The sequence below is a fragment of the Heterocephalus glaber genome, unplaced genomic scaffold (assembly GCF_053883595.1).
Source record: "Heterocephalus glaber isolate CG9 unplaced genomic scaffold, H.glaber_assembly_v1.0 deba00001444, whole genome shotgun sequence".
Taxonomy (NCBI): domain Eukaryota; kingdom Metazoa; phylum Chordata; class Mammalia; order Rodentia; family Bathyergidae; genus Heterocephalus; species Heterocephalus glaber.
The window spans coordinates 12,408,729-12,424,942 of record NW_028258297.1 but is presented as its reverse complement, the minus strand read 5'-3'; the positions used below and the strand labels follow the sequence as shown (position 1 = coordinate 12,424,942).

Sequence of the window (16,214 nt, the reverse complement as noted above, 5' to 3'; positions counted from 1 at the left end):
TTTTAAAAATTTATCAAAGGAACTTAGAAAACAATGAATGTTAAAACATTCTAATAATTCAAGTAGTGAATAGTCTTTTCAGTTGCCTTCCTAAATATACACATAGCATATTTAGCCCAGTTGTTTGAGTAACCCATCCAAAATGTCTACTTGATGTCAAGGGAGAGGCTGACTTGTGTGTTACACTGGACATGTGAATGGTGGAAGGGTTTTTAATGTCTTTATGAGGTAATATTTCCTATGTCAAAGAATATTGGGTGATTATTTACAATAAACAGATTAAGAAACTAAACTGTCCCTAAATACTTTTTCCTTTAAGTCATCTGACAAATCAGTTCTTAACAGTGATGATGAGTAAGCCACCATCAGTGCAGAGGAGCACAGGCACCAGCAGCACAACCCCTACCTGCCCACCCATCTCCCGCTGAAATGAGAAGAAACATAAACAAATCTCAAAACCAGACTTCCAGATTACAAAAGCAACCCAAAAGGGAAACAAGATGGAACTGATACTCCACCACCTGGACTCCCTGGACTGGCAACAGAAGAGGATCTAGAAAAAATGAAATCAGAAATAATTTCTCAGATAACAGCAGAGATTGTGCCCATAGTGCAAGGTATGATTAATAAATCTAGAGAGGACACAGATGAAAAAATAGAGGAGCTGAAGAACATGATGGAATCCCAACATAGGAAACAAATGGAATCCATAAAACAGATGCAAACAGATTTCTAGGAGATTACAAATTGCACTGAAAGTTTACACAGCAGAATGAGCCAATGTGAGGACAGAATTTCAGATATAGAAGATAAGATTGCAATTAGTGAACAGGAAAACAAAAATTGCTTTACAATAGTAAGGGACCACAAGAAATCAATCCAACAGCAGCTAAATAATGCAAAGAAGAATAATATAAGACTGACTGGAGTCAATGAAGAAACAGAAGAGAGTGCAGATGACATAAAAAATCTGTTCACAGAAGTAAAGCAGAAACTTCCCAAGGAGGGGAAAAGAACTTGACATACAGATAAGTGAGGCATATAGGACTCCAACTAGCCTTGATCATAAAAAAAAATCTACATATAGGCATATAATAGTTAAAATTCCAGAAACAAAACAGAAGAACAAAATTCTACAAGCAGTTAGAGAAAAGAAACAAATCACATACAAAGGAAAGCCCATCAGAATCACAGCAGACTTCTCAATGCAAACCCTCAAGGCAAGAAGAGCTTGGAGTGATGCATTCCAAGTCCTAAAGGAAAGCAGCCTCCAACCCAGACTGGTGTACCCTGAAAACCTATCTTTCAAAATTGATGGAGAAATAAGATACTTTCATGACAAAGAGCACCTTAGAAACTTTATGAATACCAAACCAGCGCTACAAAAAATTTTAGATAATATCGTAGGAAAAGACAACAAGGATCACAACCCCAGGAAGCACAGCAGAATGAATCCGTCAGGTTCAACAAGAAATTAAATGCAAAGGGAGAGAATTCAACAAAAAGAAAAAGCCATGACAATGATAAGTTAATATGTATCACTTATAACCATCAATGTTAATGGTATCAATTCAACAATCAAAAGAAACAGACTGGCAGAATGGGTCAAGAAGCAAGATCCAACAATATGCTGCATACAAAAAAACCTCACATAATTCAAAAAGAAACTCATAGATTGAAAGTTAAAAGGTGCAAAACAATACTCCATGTGACAGGAACTTGAAAAAAAGGAGGAGTAGCTATCCTCTTTGCAGACCAAGTGGATTTCAAACCAACACTGATTAAGACTGACTATGAAGGACACTACATTCTTTTAAAGGCAACAATCCAAGAGGAAGAGATGACCATCATAAATATCTAGGCACCAAACACTAGTGTGCCTGACTATATAAAACAAATACTAATGGACATGAAAAATCAAATAAGCACTAATACAATAATAGTGGGGAACCTCAATACCCCACTGTCACAAATAGATAGATCAACTAGACGAAAAATAAGCAATGAAATACTAGAACTCAATCAAACTCTTGAACAAATGAACTTAACAGGTATTTACAGAGTGTTCCACCCCACAAAATCAGAATACACATTCTTTTCAGCTGCACATGGGTCACTCTCCAAAATAGACCACATACTCATAGAACATGTTTAAGTAAGTGCAAAGGAACTGAAGTTATCAGCTCTATATTATCAGACCATAGTGCAATGAAATTGGAGATCAAGAACAAAAGAAACCGCAAGAATTTCTTAAGCACAAAGAAATTGAACAACACACTTCTGAATAACTAATGGGTCACAGAGGAAATTAAAGAAGAAATCAGACAGTTCCTTCAATTAAATGACAATGACCATACAGCACATCAGAAACTATGGGACACAATGAAAGCAGTCTTACGAGAGAAATTCATAGCAGTGAATATTCATATTAGGAAAACAGAGTGAGCCCAATTAACTTGATGCTGAACCTCAAGCTTCTAGAAAAAAAAGAGCAGGACAAGCCCAAAGCTCATACAAGAGAGAAAATTATAAAGATGAGGGCAGAAATCAATGCAATGGAGACTAAGAGAACCATACAAAATAAATTAGTGCAGCCAATAGCTGGTTCTTCGAAAGAATAAACAAAATTGACAAGCCCTTAGCCAACCTTATCAAAAAAAGGAAAGGGCCCAAATCCATGCAATTAGGAATGAAAAGGGTGAAATTACAATGGACCCAGCAGAAATCCAGAGGATCATCAACACCTACTTTGAAAACCTATATGCCAATAAGATAGAAAACACAGAAGAAATGGACAGATTCCTAGATACATGTGAATTACCAAAGTTGAATGAAGAAGACTTAAAAATCCTAAATGACTCAATATAAATCAATGAAATTGAAAACGCAATTAAAAACTTACCAACTAAGAAAATCCCAGGTCCTGATGGCTTCACTGCTGAATTCTGCAAGACATTTAGAGAGGAACTACTGCCACTACTGGTTAAACTCTTCAATAAAATTGACAGGGAAGCAATACTCCCAAATTCATTCCTGGAAGCAAGCATCACCTTGATCCCCAAAACAGAGAAAGACCCAACCAAACAAGAGAACTATAGGCCAATCTCACTAAAGAACATAGATGCAAAAATCCTTAATAAGATAATGGCAAATAGAATGCAGAAGATCATCAAGAAGATCATACACCCTGATCAAGTGGGATTCATCCCAGGGATGCAGGGATGGTTCAACATACGCAAATCAATAAAATGTAAAACACTGTATCAATAGAGCCAAGGACAAAAACCACATAATCATCTCAATAGACGCAGAAAAAGCATTCGACAAAATCCAACATGCATTTAGGATAAAAACCCTACAAAAAATTGGAATAGACAGTCTCTACCTCAATCTGATAAAAGCCATCTATGAAAAACCAATAGCCAATATCATACTAAATGGTCAAAAACTGAAATCCTTCACACTCAAATCAGGAACAAGACAAGGATGTCCACTATCACCATTCCTCTTCAATATACTTTTGGAAACATTAGCCACAGCAATTAGACAAGAAAAAGAAATAAAAGGAATAGAGATAGGAAATGAAGAAGTCAAATTGTCATTATTTGCAGATGACATGATACTCTACATAGAAGGCCCCAAGAACTCCAACAAAAGTCTTCTAGACTTAATAACCAAATTCAGTAAAGTAGCTGGATACAAGGTCAACACACAAAAATCAATAGCTTTCCTCCACATGAACTACAGACTCACTGAGAGAGAAATAGGGCAAACAATTCCTTTCAGAATAGCATCCAAAAAACTGAAATACCTAGGAATCAACCTAACGAAAGAAATCAAAGACCTCTTCTCTGAAAACTATAGCACTCTAAAAAGAGAGATTGAAGACGATATCAGAAAATGGAAAGAAATCCCTTACTCCTGGGTAGGAAGAATCAACATAGTGAAAATGGCCATACTTCCAAAACTGCTATATAGATTCAATGCAATCCCAATTGAAATTCCAGCAGCATACTTCAAGGACCTTGAGAAAACAATCCAAAAATTCGTTGGGAACAAGAAGAGACCTAGAATAGCAAAAGCAATCCTAGGCAACAGAGACATGGCAGGGGGTATCACAATGCCCAACTTGAAATTATACTACAAAGCTACTGTGATAAAAATAGCATGGTACTGGCAAAGAAACAGACCTGAGTACCAGTGGACCAGATTAGAAGATGCAGAAACAACTCCAGACACTCAGCCACCTCATCTTTGACAAAGAAGCCAAATACCCTCACTGGAAGAAACATAGCCTTTTTAATAAATGATGCTGGAAAAATTGGGTTTGGACTTGCCAAAGATTAAAACTAGGCCTATATCTCTCACCATGCACTAAACTAAAACCAAAATGGATTAAAGATTTAAATATTAAAACAGAAACGCTGAACTGGCTGGAACAGGAGGTTAGGTAGAACTCTTGAAGACACTGGTGTAGGAAAAGACTTTATGAACAAAACCTCAGTTGCCCGTGAACTAGCACAAACAATCAACAAGTGGGATCTCTTCTTATTAAAAAGCAGAAGCAAGAGAAACCACCAACAGTGTGAAGAGACAATCCACAATGTGGGAAAAAATTTTCACCTGCTGTTCCTCAGAGAAAAGTCTACTATCTCAAATCTATAAAGAACTTTAAAAAATCAGACCCCCCAAATTTAATGACCCAGTCCAAAAATGGGCATCTGAAATGAACAGACATTTCTCAGACAAAGTAGAAATAGCAAATAAGTACATGAAAAAATGTCCAACATCACTGGTCATTTGAGAAATGCAAATGAAAAAAATGCTGAGATTCCACCTCACCCCAGAAAGAATGGCTACTATCTTGAAATCAACCAATAACAAATGCTGGCAGGGCTGTGTGGAAAGAGGAATACTGCTCCACTGCTGGTGGGAGTGTAGACTGGTGCAACCACTGTGGAAATCAGTATGGAGATACCTCAAAAGAACTAAGACTAGAGGGTCTTATTTGACCCAGGTATTCCCCTGCTGGTATCTTCCCCCCAAAATTAAAAGAATCATACCACAGCGATGTATGTGCACCCATGTTTATAGCGGCACAGTTTATAATAGCTAAAGCTTGGAAACAGCCCAAGTGCCCATCAACTGGAAACTGGATAAATAAAGAAGATGTGAGGTTTTTTATAAAATAGAGTACTACTCAGTCATAAAGAACGAGAAACTAGAGACATTTACAGCTAAATGGATGCATATTGAGGCCATACTCTTAAGTGAAATAAATAGGACACACATGTGTAAATACCAAATAGTTTCTCTGGTGTGAGAAACTGAAAGTGTAAATAAGGAATAAAATGATTAAAATGAATATTTGATAATTTGAAATAGGAAGAAAAGGGTCCAAAGGGGTAGGGGAAGTGGGAGGGGAAGGGAAAAGGAAAGAAGGGAATGGAATTAATATGAGAAAATGAAAAAATGGAAACAAAGTCTTTGTAAATAGGGAGGGATGGAGGGGTTGAAGGGAGGGCAGGGGAAGGGGGAAAAAAAGAATCAAGAGAGATTATGTAAAGGTGCAAATTTCCAATGATGAATGTCACTATACTGTATACCTAATATGTACCAATAAAATTCATTTTTTAAAAAGTGATGATAAGATTCTACTTTCCATTTACTCTTCCTCTCTACAAAGTAAAAGGACATAACATTTATTAAATGCCTTTTATGTACAGAGTGCTATATATTCCCTGTCTTTATTAATTCCAGAATAATCCCATATAACATATATTATCACCTTTCTTACACACAAGGGAACTCAGGTCTGGAGAGGGTAAATATTTGCTCAAAATCAGATACATTGCAAATCTATTTTTCCATTATTCTAGCCTCTCTTTGCCCTACTGGCCAATATAAATATCTATAATCTCCAAGGCAATTCAAGAATTGCATAATCCAACTTACCAGGAATGCCGAAAGCACATTAAGTAAAGTTTTAAATTATAAATATGTCTGTTATGGGTGGAAAAACCATGGGAAGAGAGTAAGACCCACTACCTGCTGTTCCTGCTCCTCCACTGGGTGCTTATTTTCAAAACACAAAAATGATCCAATTCTCACTCATATTTTTAAAATATATTTTATATTTAAATATAATCCATTAGGACTCATAATTTCCCTCTAACCACTGCTCTGCTTCTCTCCTCTTGCAGCCGTGCTGTGAAACAGCCTGCACTCATTTCTGTTTTCAGGCTTTCTCATCACTTCTCCACCCCTGCATTCTGGTTTCCACTAAAAATGATCTCAATAAAGCCACAAATGATTGCATTCTCGCTGAGAACAGTAAATAGATTTTGCTCCTGACCTTTTCAGTAACATTCTCTCATCTTTGAAACTCTAAATCCTCCTTTATTTGGCATTTCTCCTTTTCGGCCCATTTTCCAGCTGCTTTCCTGGCTTCTCAGACTCCCAGTCTTTTTGTCCTCCCTTAAAAGATGATGTCCCTTGTGGTTCCATCTTCAAACATCTCACCACTTTCTCATCCTCCCTGATGATTTTATCTGTGCTGAAAAGACCCAAATCTACTTCATCAGCCTTGGTCAATCCCCAGACTTCTAGACATTATGAACCTATGCCTATTAGATCTCTTCCTGGCCATTTTATAAGCACCTCCAATTAAACATAATCACAATGGAATGGATTATTTCCCTCCACCATTTTGCACTTCCTGTTTTCTCCAAATTGACCAGCGACATCCCCAGCTCTTCAAAGCTGACGTCCTTCTGCTCCGTAAACTGTACCATCAGTTGACTACCATGCTACTCATCCTGTCTCCTTGCTCTTCTTGCCATTACCAATGCCATCCCCTTGGTCCAAGCTCTCAAAGTTCTTCAAAGGTACCATCCTTCTCTCTCCTCTTCAGTCTTCTAGTCACTTCACAAAGACTTCAAAGCAGCACCTTCTTCTAGAATCTTCTCTTTGATAACAGCAGCTTTTCCTATCTGCACTATCCCTTACTGGGTAGTTATTGAGCAAAGCAAAATACAGCTATATGAGTCAGAAACTGATTTTTAAATTTTACCTAATACTAATAATATGAATTTTAATTTAATATTTAACATATGGCTAATGGCTACCACAATGGACAGTGCAAAACTGAAGTGCTACTCTTTAGACACAAACTTGTTTGTAACACTCTTCTTCAACCAGTGCTCCTTAATTTAATAGATAAGCCTTGAACCACCTTTCTGGTCCTGTCACTCGCCTCCCACCATCCAGCACCATTTCCAAGCTCATACACATCCATATATCAGCCCTGGGAAGCCAGTCTGTACGGCATCACACACCTCCTTGTCACGCACAAGCTGTCCTCACCACCTGCAGACCCTTCCCCTCTTTTCCCCATCTGCCTCACTCTTCCAACACATAGCTCCTCTTAAGGCCCCCTGGCCATCCCGTGCACCTCCCTGGCACCTTCCAACAAAGGTGTGCTGCACTTCAGAGCTTCCTCGCAAGCATGCCACTGCTCACACTGCTGTCACACACTTACCACACTGTGCAGGGAGCTTCTGAGCATAAGGAATAGATTTTTATTAATGATGTCACTGGTCTTTACCAATGGCTTCAAATAGTTCTCCAGGCTCATTCTCTAGGAAGCTATGATAAACTGCCTCAAACTTCATTCATATTGCTAATTATAGCAAGTTCAAATTTTTCAGGCAAAAATCTCACATCAAAGAGAACTGTCACTAAACAATCCCTTTCCCAACCCCTTCCTTGAGCTAGGTCTCCATTTTTACATAGTCCACACATTAGCTAGACTTTCTGCATCCCTGTTTGTGTGTCCTTGGCAACTTCCACAGGGCTTGCTCTCTTTTTTTTTCTGCCAATCTGTGTCTATTACTTTCTTTGAGAACCATGGGAAAAGCTCATCCCATCCAAGAACTTTCCTGGACTCATCTCACATTGACCTAACTTCCCTTGCATGCATAATTAACTGGCCCACCCTGCTCTCACCAGTGGTCTATGGCTGTTTATTACATGCTACCTTCTGAACTACAAGGTCAGTTCTCCAAAGGCAAAGGAGTCCTTAACTTGCTTGCTGTTCCTGCAGCATCCTTTACTCCACTGTGTATTTGTCAGGCACTAAAAATACACATATTCAAGGTTCCATTGAGTCTTAACGATGATGTTTGCAGTGTTTATGAGTTCTAAAAAGAATCATTCTCTCCTCTTGTGTTTTCAACATTCCCATACCTAGTATTTTAAGTAATATCTAGATATTAAAGGGAAAACTAAAAATATGAGATAAACAAAAGCTATGGAGCTTTCCCCCACCTCAGGAAAAGAGCAAGGAGTAATTAAATAAATAATGCTAGGAGACTCCAACTCAAAATGTTGGGAACTCATGTTACTTCAGTAACATCATACGGTTTCAGATTAAAGATGTGGGCATCTGTAAAAAGCGAACTGACAAAAGGATAATCCTGGTTTTTCAGTGGCTGTCAGAGGTTGATTACCACCTGTTTCCTGACTGGAAATTAATTTTTTATCAAGTGACAGTGAGTACAATCACTGTGATTTGGCCACACCTCCAGACGTTCACACCAGGAAGACAAACACCCCGGAAGATGGATGTGCCAGAACCGCATCTGAACTTAAATAGCACAGGAAACATAAAGTCCCAACTTACTGACTGTCAGTATCAGAAGCCATGATTTCTATTTTGATGTTGGAATACCACACAGACTTAGCCATTCTATTATACAAGTTAAAATTTTCAGATATGCATTTAATGCTTAACTCTCCTTCTTCCCTCTTGCTGTAAGAAAGATGTTATCTAAAGAATTAATATACCAGACTAAGCCCTTTCACAATATACCAGACTCCTTAGAGGACAAAATAGCAACTGGCATTTAAAGCTGTGTTCCCTAGAGACAGAATAAAAATAGTTTTTCCAATTCTTTTCAACAAAGAATAGTTTCCTATTTTTTTGTTTTGTTTTGGTTTTGGTACAGAGGATCGAACGCGGGTCCTTGCGCTTGCACAGCAGGCGGTGAAACCACTGGGCTAAATCCCCGGCCCAGTAGTTTCCTATTTTTAAATTTTTAATAAGTTCGTTTGTTTATTAAGGTCATGGATCTTCATGAAAGTTGACGAAGTATTTAATTCTTGATAGTCAAATCATGTGACTATCGAATGATACCAGTTTTCATTACAGAACTTAAAAAGGAATGTGTGCATCATGTGAGTTTTCTAAAGAATTTCAGTAGCTAAAAATGCTATTAACAGAAAAGTGATTTAGGGAAAAGACTCATAACATGAGATACAAGAGGATTTTAATTACAATTTTTTTTTGAGACAGGGTCTGTCCTTATGTAGCTCAGGCTGGCCTTGAACTCAAAGCAATCCTCCTGCCTCAGCCTCCCGAGTGCTGGGATTAGAGGGCTGCACCACCACACCCGGCTATAATTTCTATTTTTTTTATTTTTTATTTTTTGGTACCAGGGATTGAACTCAGGACCTTGCACAGAACAACTGAACTAAATCCTCAGCCTAATTTTTATTTTTAATAGAACATCTAGCTAGGTTTTTCCAACTCTTATTTTAGATAAAATTCTCTGTCTTAACGCATATTTTTGCTTCAAAGGGTTACTTTTCAAAAGAATCAGAGTAAAATACTTATGACATAAAAAGCCTATAAATTGCCACACCATTTTTCATGCAGGTGAGCAGCAATAATGTGTCAGATATTTTTTAAAGCAAGGATAGTCTCTGTTTATCCTGTAATAAAATTAATCGTGCAGGCTTTACTTCCTGGGTGTCCACCTTGAGCCACACATTATGCTAAGCACTTTACCTTATTTAAATCTCTTAATGAATTAAAGAGAATTACCTAACTACTTGATTACCCTTTTCCAGAGGTGAAAAGTAGAGCTTAGAGAGATTAATTGGCCCAAATGTGGCTCTAAATGCCTCTCACGTACAAATCCTGAAATCTCCTTCCTCCCATTCTCTAATCTTACAGAAGCCTGAACAGCTTCTTTATATTTTTTCATTCACTCATAAAATTATTTATCAAATGTTTTCTATGTGTCGGGTGCTGTTCTAGGTGCTGGAGATACAATAATGGAAAGAAAATTCCCGGCTTCCAAAAGTGCACACTCAACAGTCACTAAAATAAAATGCATCATCATACATTATTCTAATTAAAACTGATAAAAAATTGATTCCTAGTTTTTGGTTTTTCAGCATGTATTTAATGCTTGATTCTCTCCCATCTTACCATTAAAAAAACCCGATATTATCTAAAGAATTAAAGGTCAAAGAAAAGGTCCTCCAAATATACCAGACTGCTTCGGGGAAAAATAGCAGAGACAGACAAACAGTCAGATGGTGAGTGCACCAAAGATCATCGCAGATGTGAAGGATGAGAAGGCTGACATGGTTGGGCTGCCAGTGCAGGCAGGGGTCACATGTTCACAGCACCTGGAAGACCCACCTGTGACTCACCTTCCCCTCATCATTCCTCTAAGCCTGCTTCCTGCTTTACCCTTCCTCTCATCCAAAACCAAAGTTAGGTGAGTAATACTGGCACTCCTAAGGACAGATTCTCATTTCAAATCCCAAAAGAAACTCCAAATTGAAAAAAAAAAAATCCAGTGGAAGAGAGCAGAAGAAATGGATATTTTCATGTCTAAAAAATAATAGTTTTTAAATTAAAGAACCAAACTTTAAACTATTTGTTGGTGTTATTTCTACCCAGCCTTTCATTGGATTGTCAATATGTCTTTAGTGGAGGGAAAAAAAGTTCTTAATACGTTCTTACCATTTTTACTGACAAGCTTAGAACAGTTTGGTATGACAGAAGTAAACTCTTTCCTCTCCAGTGGTTCAAACAATAAAAGTCACCTACTAATAAAAGAGTAGCCACTGAATATAAATCTTACACTATCTGGGCTACATGATATCAACAACAAACTGGCCATATCTCTAACACAGCAGACATTCTGAAACTGAAAGAAAATAGAACATTTCAGACCGTATCTCAGACATGTACATATCACTCACTCCAGCTGACTTTAGTCAATCCATTGCAGTCTGGTTGTTGTCACTGTTTTCATTTTATTTTGAATTTGACCAATATTTCCCTTTTAAAATTTAAAATCCCAACCCAGACCATAATAGGCAATAATTAAATTTATATAACCACCATACCTGCAAATACAATGCATTTTAGAGAAACCGATTGCCTAATTGGCTGATTCAGAGTCACACTTAACAGCACCCTATCACTACTCTTACCTCTGCTGCTAAATAATTTCCAGTTGCAAGGTGTTTAAATCTGAACAAGCTGTTCCATTGTCCTGCACCCCCACGGCACGGGTCATGATGAACCACCTACAGACAAAGAGAGGAATGACAATAATGACAAAATGGTATTCATGTCCCGGCAAGCAAATGCCAACAGTTTACATGAAGCACCTTCCTATTACTGCTGACCTGTCAAACCTAATATATGTTTAAAGAGTACAATGTGTCAGAAAAACAAAATTCTCCATAAGTGTGCAAGAGACATGTGATTACAGTTACTATCCTACTATGCATGCATCATGCTGCTCATGCCTTACATCTGCAAATATGGCCTTAATTCAAAAGGCATGTTTCCAAAGCCAAAAGTGGAAATACTATGGGCCCCCCCAAATTTATTATTCAAATATTCATTCAACAGAAAAGCATAACAGCATACTATGGGCCAGGTACTCTGCAAGACAATAAGGACATGGCAGTGGGTATAGAGTTTTCATTCTAATAGAGAAGAGAGAAGTAGCAAGTAAATAAATAAGACTTGACAAATGCCAGGAAGGAGACAAACTGAATGCATGATGGACTAATTACGAAAGGCTACTATAGATACAGCAATCCTCATGGGCCACTCAGACATGGCATGGAGTCTACACCTGCAGGAAGAGAGACAGCCATGCAGAGACCAGAAGAGAGCAATGCAGGCAGAGGGAAGCCCAACAGTTCAGGCCAGCAGGTCTGGATTATTTTAGTCCTTGCCCCGTTCCATGTTTGCTTTTCACAAACACCATGTCCTTTGGTACTTGCCCTACAAACTGGCCCTGGGTTCTGAGCCTCTGGGGTCACTGGGGATGAAAGCAATAGGAAGAAGGTGTGAAGAATCTGGGTATAGAAGTAGATATGGTGCAATGGAAGAGCTCAGAGTATGAGTGGTATTTGACAATCATATAGTCACAGTAATTTAATATCCTCAAGCCTTTTTGACTCGTGTACAAAATGGGGTTAATTCACCTACTGTTCTGATTAAATTTAAGGCACAGTAAATAGCAAGGATAATTTCTCAGAATTCTCCCTCAACAGAGGACCTTCTTTATGTTAGTACTGACCACTCTTTAGGTCATTCTACAGTCTCAAATTCTGTGTGCCAACATATGTAGCTTTCTAATGTCTCTGGTAGACTCCAGCTTCTATATCTTCCTCTATTTCCATAATTCAAATAAAATAATACTTATTAACAAATTTCAAAGTGTACAAAGTCTTAGAGCCCCTGTGACCAAAACTCTACCCATCCTTTCAGGGTCAGTTCTCAAATCAAACTTCTTCCACAAATTCTTGGCTAATCAGCCTATCCACTGTAATCTCATCAAGTTGGAATTCTTACTCTTTGGGGAAAGACAGAACTACTGTAACTGCTAGGGGTACAAAAAAAAAGACAAAAAACTTGAAGTTCCCATGGATCCCAGAGTAAGAACTCTACCTATACACAGGAGTGTCTAGCAATGGCAGTACAGATCCTTAGGAGACTTTTTTTTTTTTCCATTAAGTTTATTGGTACATTTTCGGTATAAAATACAGTTACATTCATCATTGGGATCTTGTACCATTACATGAGTATCTTGGTTCTTATTTTTTCCCCTTCCCTTGCCCTCCCTTCACCCCCTTCACCCTTCCCTATTTGCAAAGACTTTGTTTCCATTTTTTCCTTTTCTCATATGTTTTCTTTTCCCTTTTTTCTTTTCTCCTACCCTTCCCACTTCCCCTGCACCTTTAGACCTTTTCTTCCTGTTACACAATATCAGTTATACATTTGTTAAATTATAATATCAATATCTAGGAGACATTACCACAGATTTTACAGAATTTAAAAGGATATAGAAAGCATATTACAAAAATCTGTTTTGAAATAAATTTGACAACTTCTAAGAAGTACCTTGGAAGACAAACTAATGAAACTAACTCTGGAGGAAATCTAAAATTTGAATAGCACCTATTAAAGAAAGTATATTCCTAGCTTGAAAATCTACCTATATGACAACAGCAGGTTCATACACATTTTAACTGATAAATTATATCAAACAATTAAAGCAGAAAAAAAAAGGAACACTTCTCCCCTCATTTTAGGAACTCAACATTGTGCTAATCCTAAAACTGGATAAAGATAATAGAAGAAAAAAGTATGAATATAGACAGAAATTTGTTTAACAAAACAAACTATTAGAAGTCAGATCTGGCAGTATGTAGAAAGTGGTTTTGTTATAGGGATGGCAGTGTCGGTTCAGCATTGGAAGATCCACCCCCAAAAGTTATCATTTTAACAGAGGAAAGGAAAAAGCCATATGATCCTGTCACTAGTTGGAGAAAAAGTATTGGACCAAATTCTACAGCTGTGCATGGTAAAAGCTATCAGGAGACTAGAAGTAGAACAGAATCTTTTCAACAGATTAAAGACATGTACTCCCATACTTCCAACAAGAACGCCTTATATGAATGGAGAAGATAAAATGCTTTCTCCTTAAGGTGGGGAACAAGGGCAGATATGCTTACTCTTTATCTGTCCATTAAACTTTGAAACCTAGTCCCCACAAAAATAGTCTGGCAATAAAATGACACAATTAGGATAGCATTGGCAAGGTAGAAACAAAATCTTTTATGTAGATGAAATGTTCATCTACAGAGAAAATACTAAGAAATCTCTAGGAGCCCCTAGAACTTGTACTTGAATTTAGCAAGATTAGAAAACACAAGGTATATATAAAAATTCAGGTCTATGTATACTTGCTATAAATGAAGAATTGGATATTGAAATTTAAAAGTTATGTAGGAGTACAAGGGACCTAGAAAAGTTAAAAAAAAAAAAAAAAAAAAAAAACAGTGTTGGAAGACATTTAGTACCTAATTTTAAGACTTCTTCTAAAGCTACAGTAATCAAGGCAGTGTTGGTGTAAGGAAAGACATATAGATCACTGGAATAAAACAGAGAACCTGGAAATAGAGCCACACATATATGGTCCACTGAGGTTTGAAAGATTATTTAACATTAGCATTTTATAGAATATAAACTCAATTCAAGAGCCGAGGAAGAGATAGTGTTTTCAGCAAATGGCACTAGAACACCTGGTATCCATATATAAAAAATTAACCTCAACCCTTTATTTCCATACATGAAAATAACTCGAAGGGATCTATGAACCTAAATATGAAAGCCTAAAAGTATAAAACTTTAAGAAGAAATTATAAGGGAAAATATTTATGAATTCAGGGTAGGCAAGAACTACCTAGGATACAAAAGACATGATGTATAAAAGAAAAAAATTGATAAATGAGATTCCATCAAAATTTAGAACTTTAAATGACATCATTAAAATGGTAGTCCTTAAACAGACCATATTTACAATGCATATAACCTATGAGCAGAATATATAAAGAATTCTTAGAGCTCATTAATAGACAACCCAATTAAAAAGTAGACATAAGAAGATGATAAATAGTCAGTACAGCATATGGAAAGGTGTGCAACTCTAGAATCAGAAAAATACTAATCAGTACAATAATAAGACTGAATTATACACTCATTAGGGAGATGAAGTTAAAAGTTTTAAAAGCCTTGTCATGACTTTTTCTTTTTGTTGGATTCTCCTCCTTTGTGTTTAATTTGTCATGTCCAATGGATTTATTCTGCTGGGTTTCCTGGGGTTGTGATCCTCATTGTTTTTTCCCAGGGTATTGTCTAAAATTTTTTGGAGTGCTGGTTTGATATTTATGAAGTTCCTGAGGTGCTCTTTATCATCAAAGTATCTTATGTCTCCATCAATTTTGAAAGATAGTTTTGCAGGGTACATCAATCTGGGTTGGAGGCTGTTTTCCTTTAGGGCTTGAAATACATCACTCCAAGCTCTTCTTGCCTTGAAGGTTTGCATTGAGAAGTCTGCTGTGATTCTGATGGGCTTTCCTTTGTATGTGATTTGTTTCTTTTCTCTGACTTCTTATAGAATTTTGTTCTTCTGTTGGATTTCTGGAATCCTAACTATTATAATGCCTATGTGTAGATTTTTTTGATCAAGGCTATTTGGAGTCCTATATGCCTCACTTACCTGTATGCCAAGTTCTTTTCCCCTCCTTGGGAAGTTTTCTGCCATCACTTCTGTGAACAGTTTTTTTATGTCAACTGCACTCTCTCCTCTTTCTTCATTGACTCCAATCAGTCTTATGTTATTTTTCTTTGCATTGTCTAGCAGCTGCTGGATTGATTTCTCGTGTTCCTTTACAATTTTAAAGCAATTTTTCTTTTCCTGGTCACTAATTGCAATCTTTTCTTCTATATCTGAAATTCTATCCTCACATTGGTTCATTCTGCTGTGCAGACTTTCGATGGAGTTTTTAATCTCCTGGAAATCTGTTTGCATCTGTTTTATGGATTCCATTTGTTTCCTATGTTGTGATTCCATCATGTTCCTCAGATCCTCTATTTTTTTAATCTGTTTCCTCTCTAGATTTATTAATCATGTCTTGCACCATGAGCAAAATCTTTGCTGTTATCTGAGTAATTATTTCTGATATCATTTTTCCCAGATCCTCTTTTGTTGCCAGTTCAGAGAGCCCAGGTGGTTGAGTATCAGATTGTTCCGTCTCATTTCCCTTTGGGGTTGCTGTAGATGATCCAGAAGTCTGTTTTTGAGGCTTGTTTATGTGTCTTCTCACTTCCACGGCGGCGGGGGGAGGGGGGGTGCTTCTGGTGCCCACACAGCTCACCTTCTCTGCCCTAGGAGCTTGGGATAGCGGTGGGGGAGCTTCCTTCCAGGTGCTGGGACTGGCTCAGCTTCTCTGCCCTAGGAGCTTGGGATGGCATCGGGGGAGCTTCCTTGCAGGTTCCTTAGGAGACTTTTTGAAAATATGTAAGGGAGAATGTTTCATTTCTCACG

At 37.4% G+C, this 16,214-nt stretch overlaps 1 protein-coding gene across 4 annotated transcripts in view; it reads right to left on the bottom strand.

Annotated features, from left to right (window-relative positions):
* Itpr2 (inositol 1,4,5-trisphosphate receptor type 2) overlaps positions 1-16,214 on the bottom strand; it is a 462,238-nt gene that overhangs the window by 345,658 nt on the left and 100,366 nt on the right. For all 4 annotated transcript variants that reach the window (XM_004845734.4, XM_087213440.1, XM_087213441.1 and 1 more), the window contains one exon: positions 11,296-11,391. In XM_004845734.4, the coding sequence (XP_004845791.1) occupies positions 11,296-11,391 (96 nt within the window). The remainder of the gene's footprint in view (positions 1-11,295; positions 11,392-16,214) is intronic.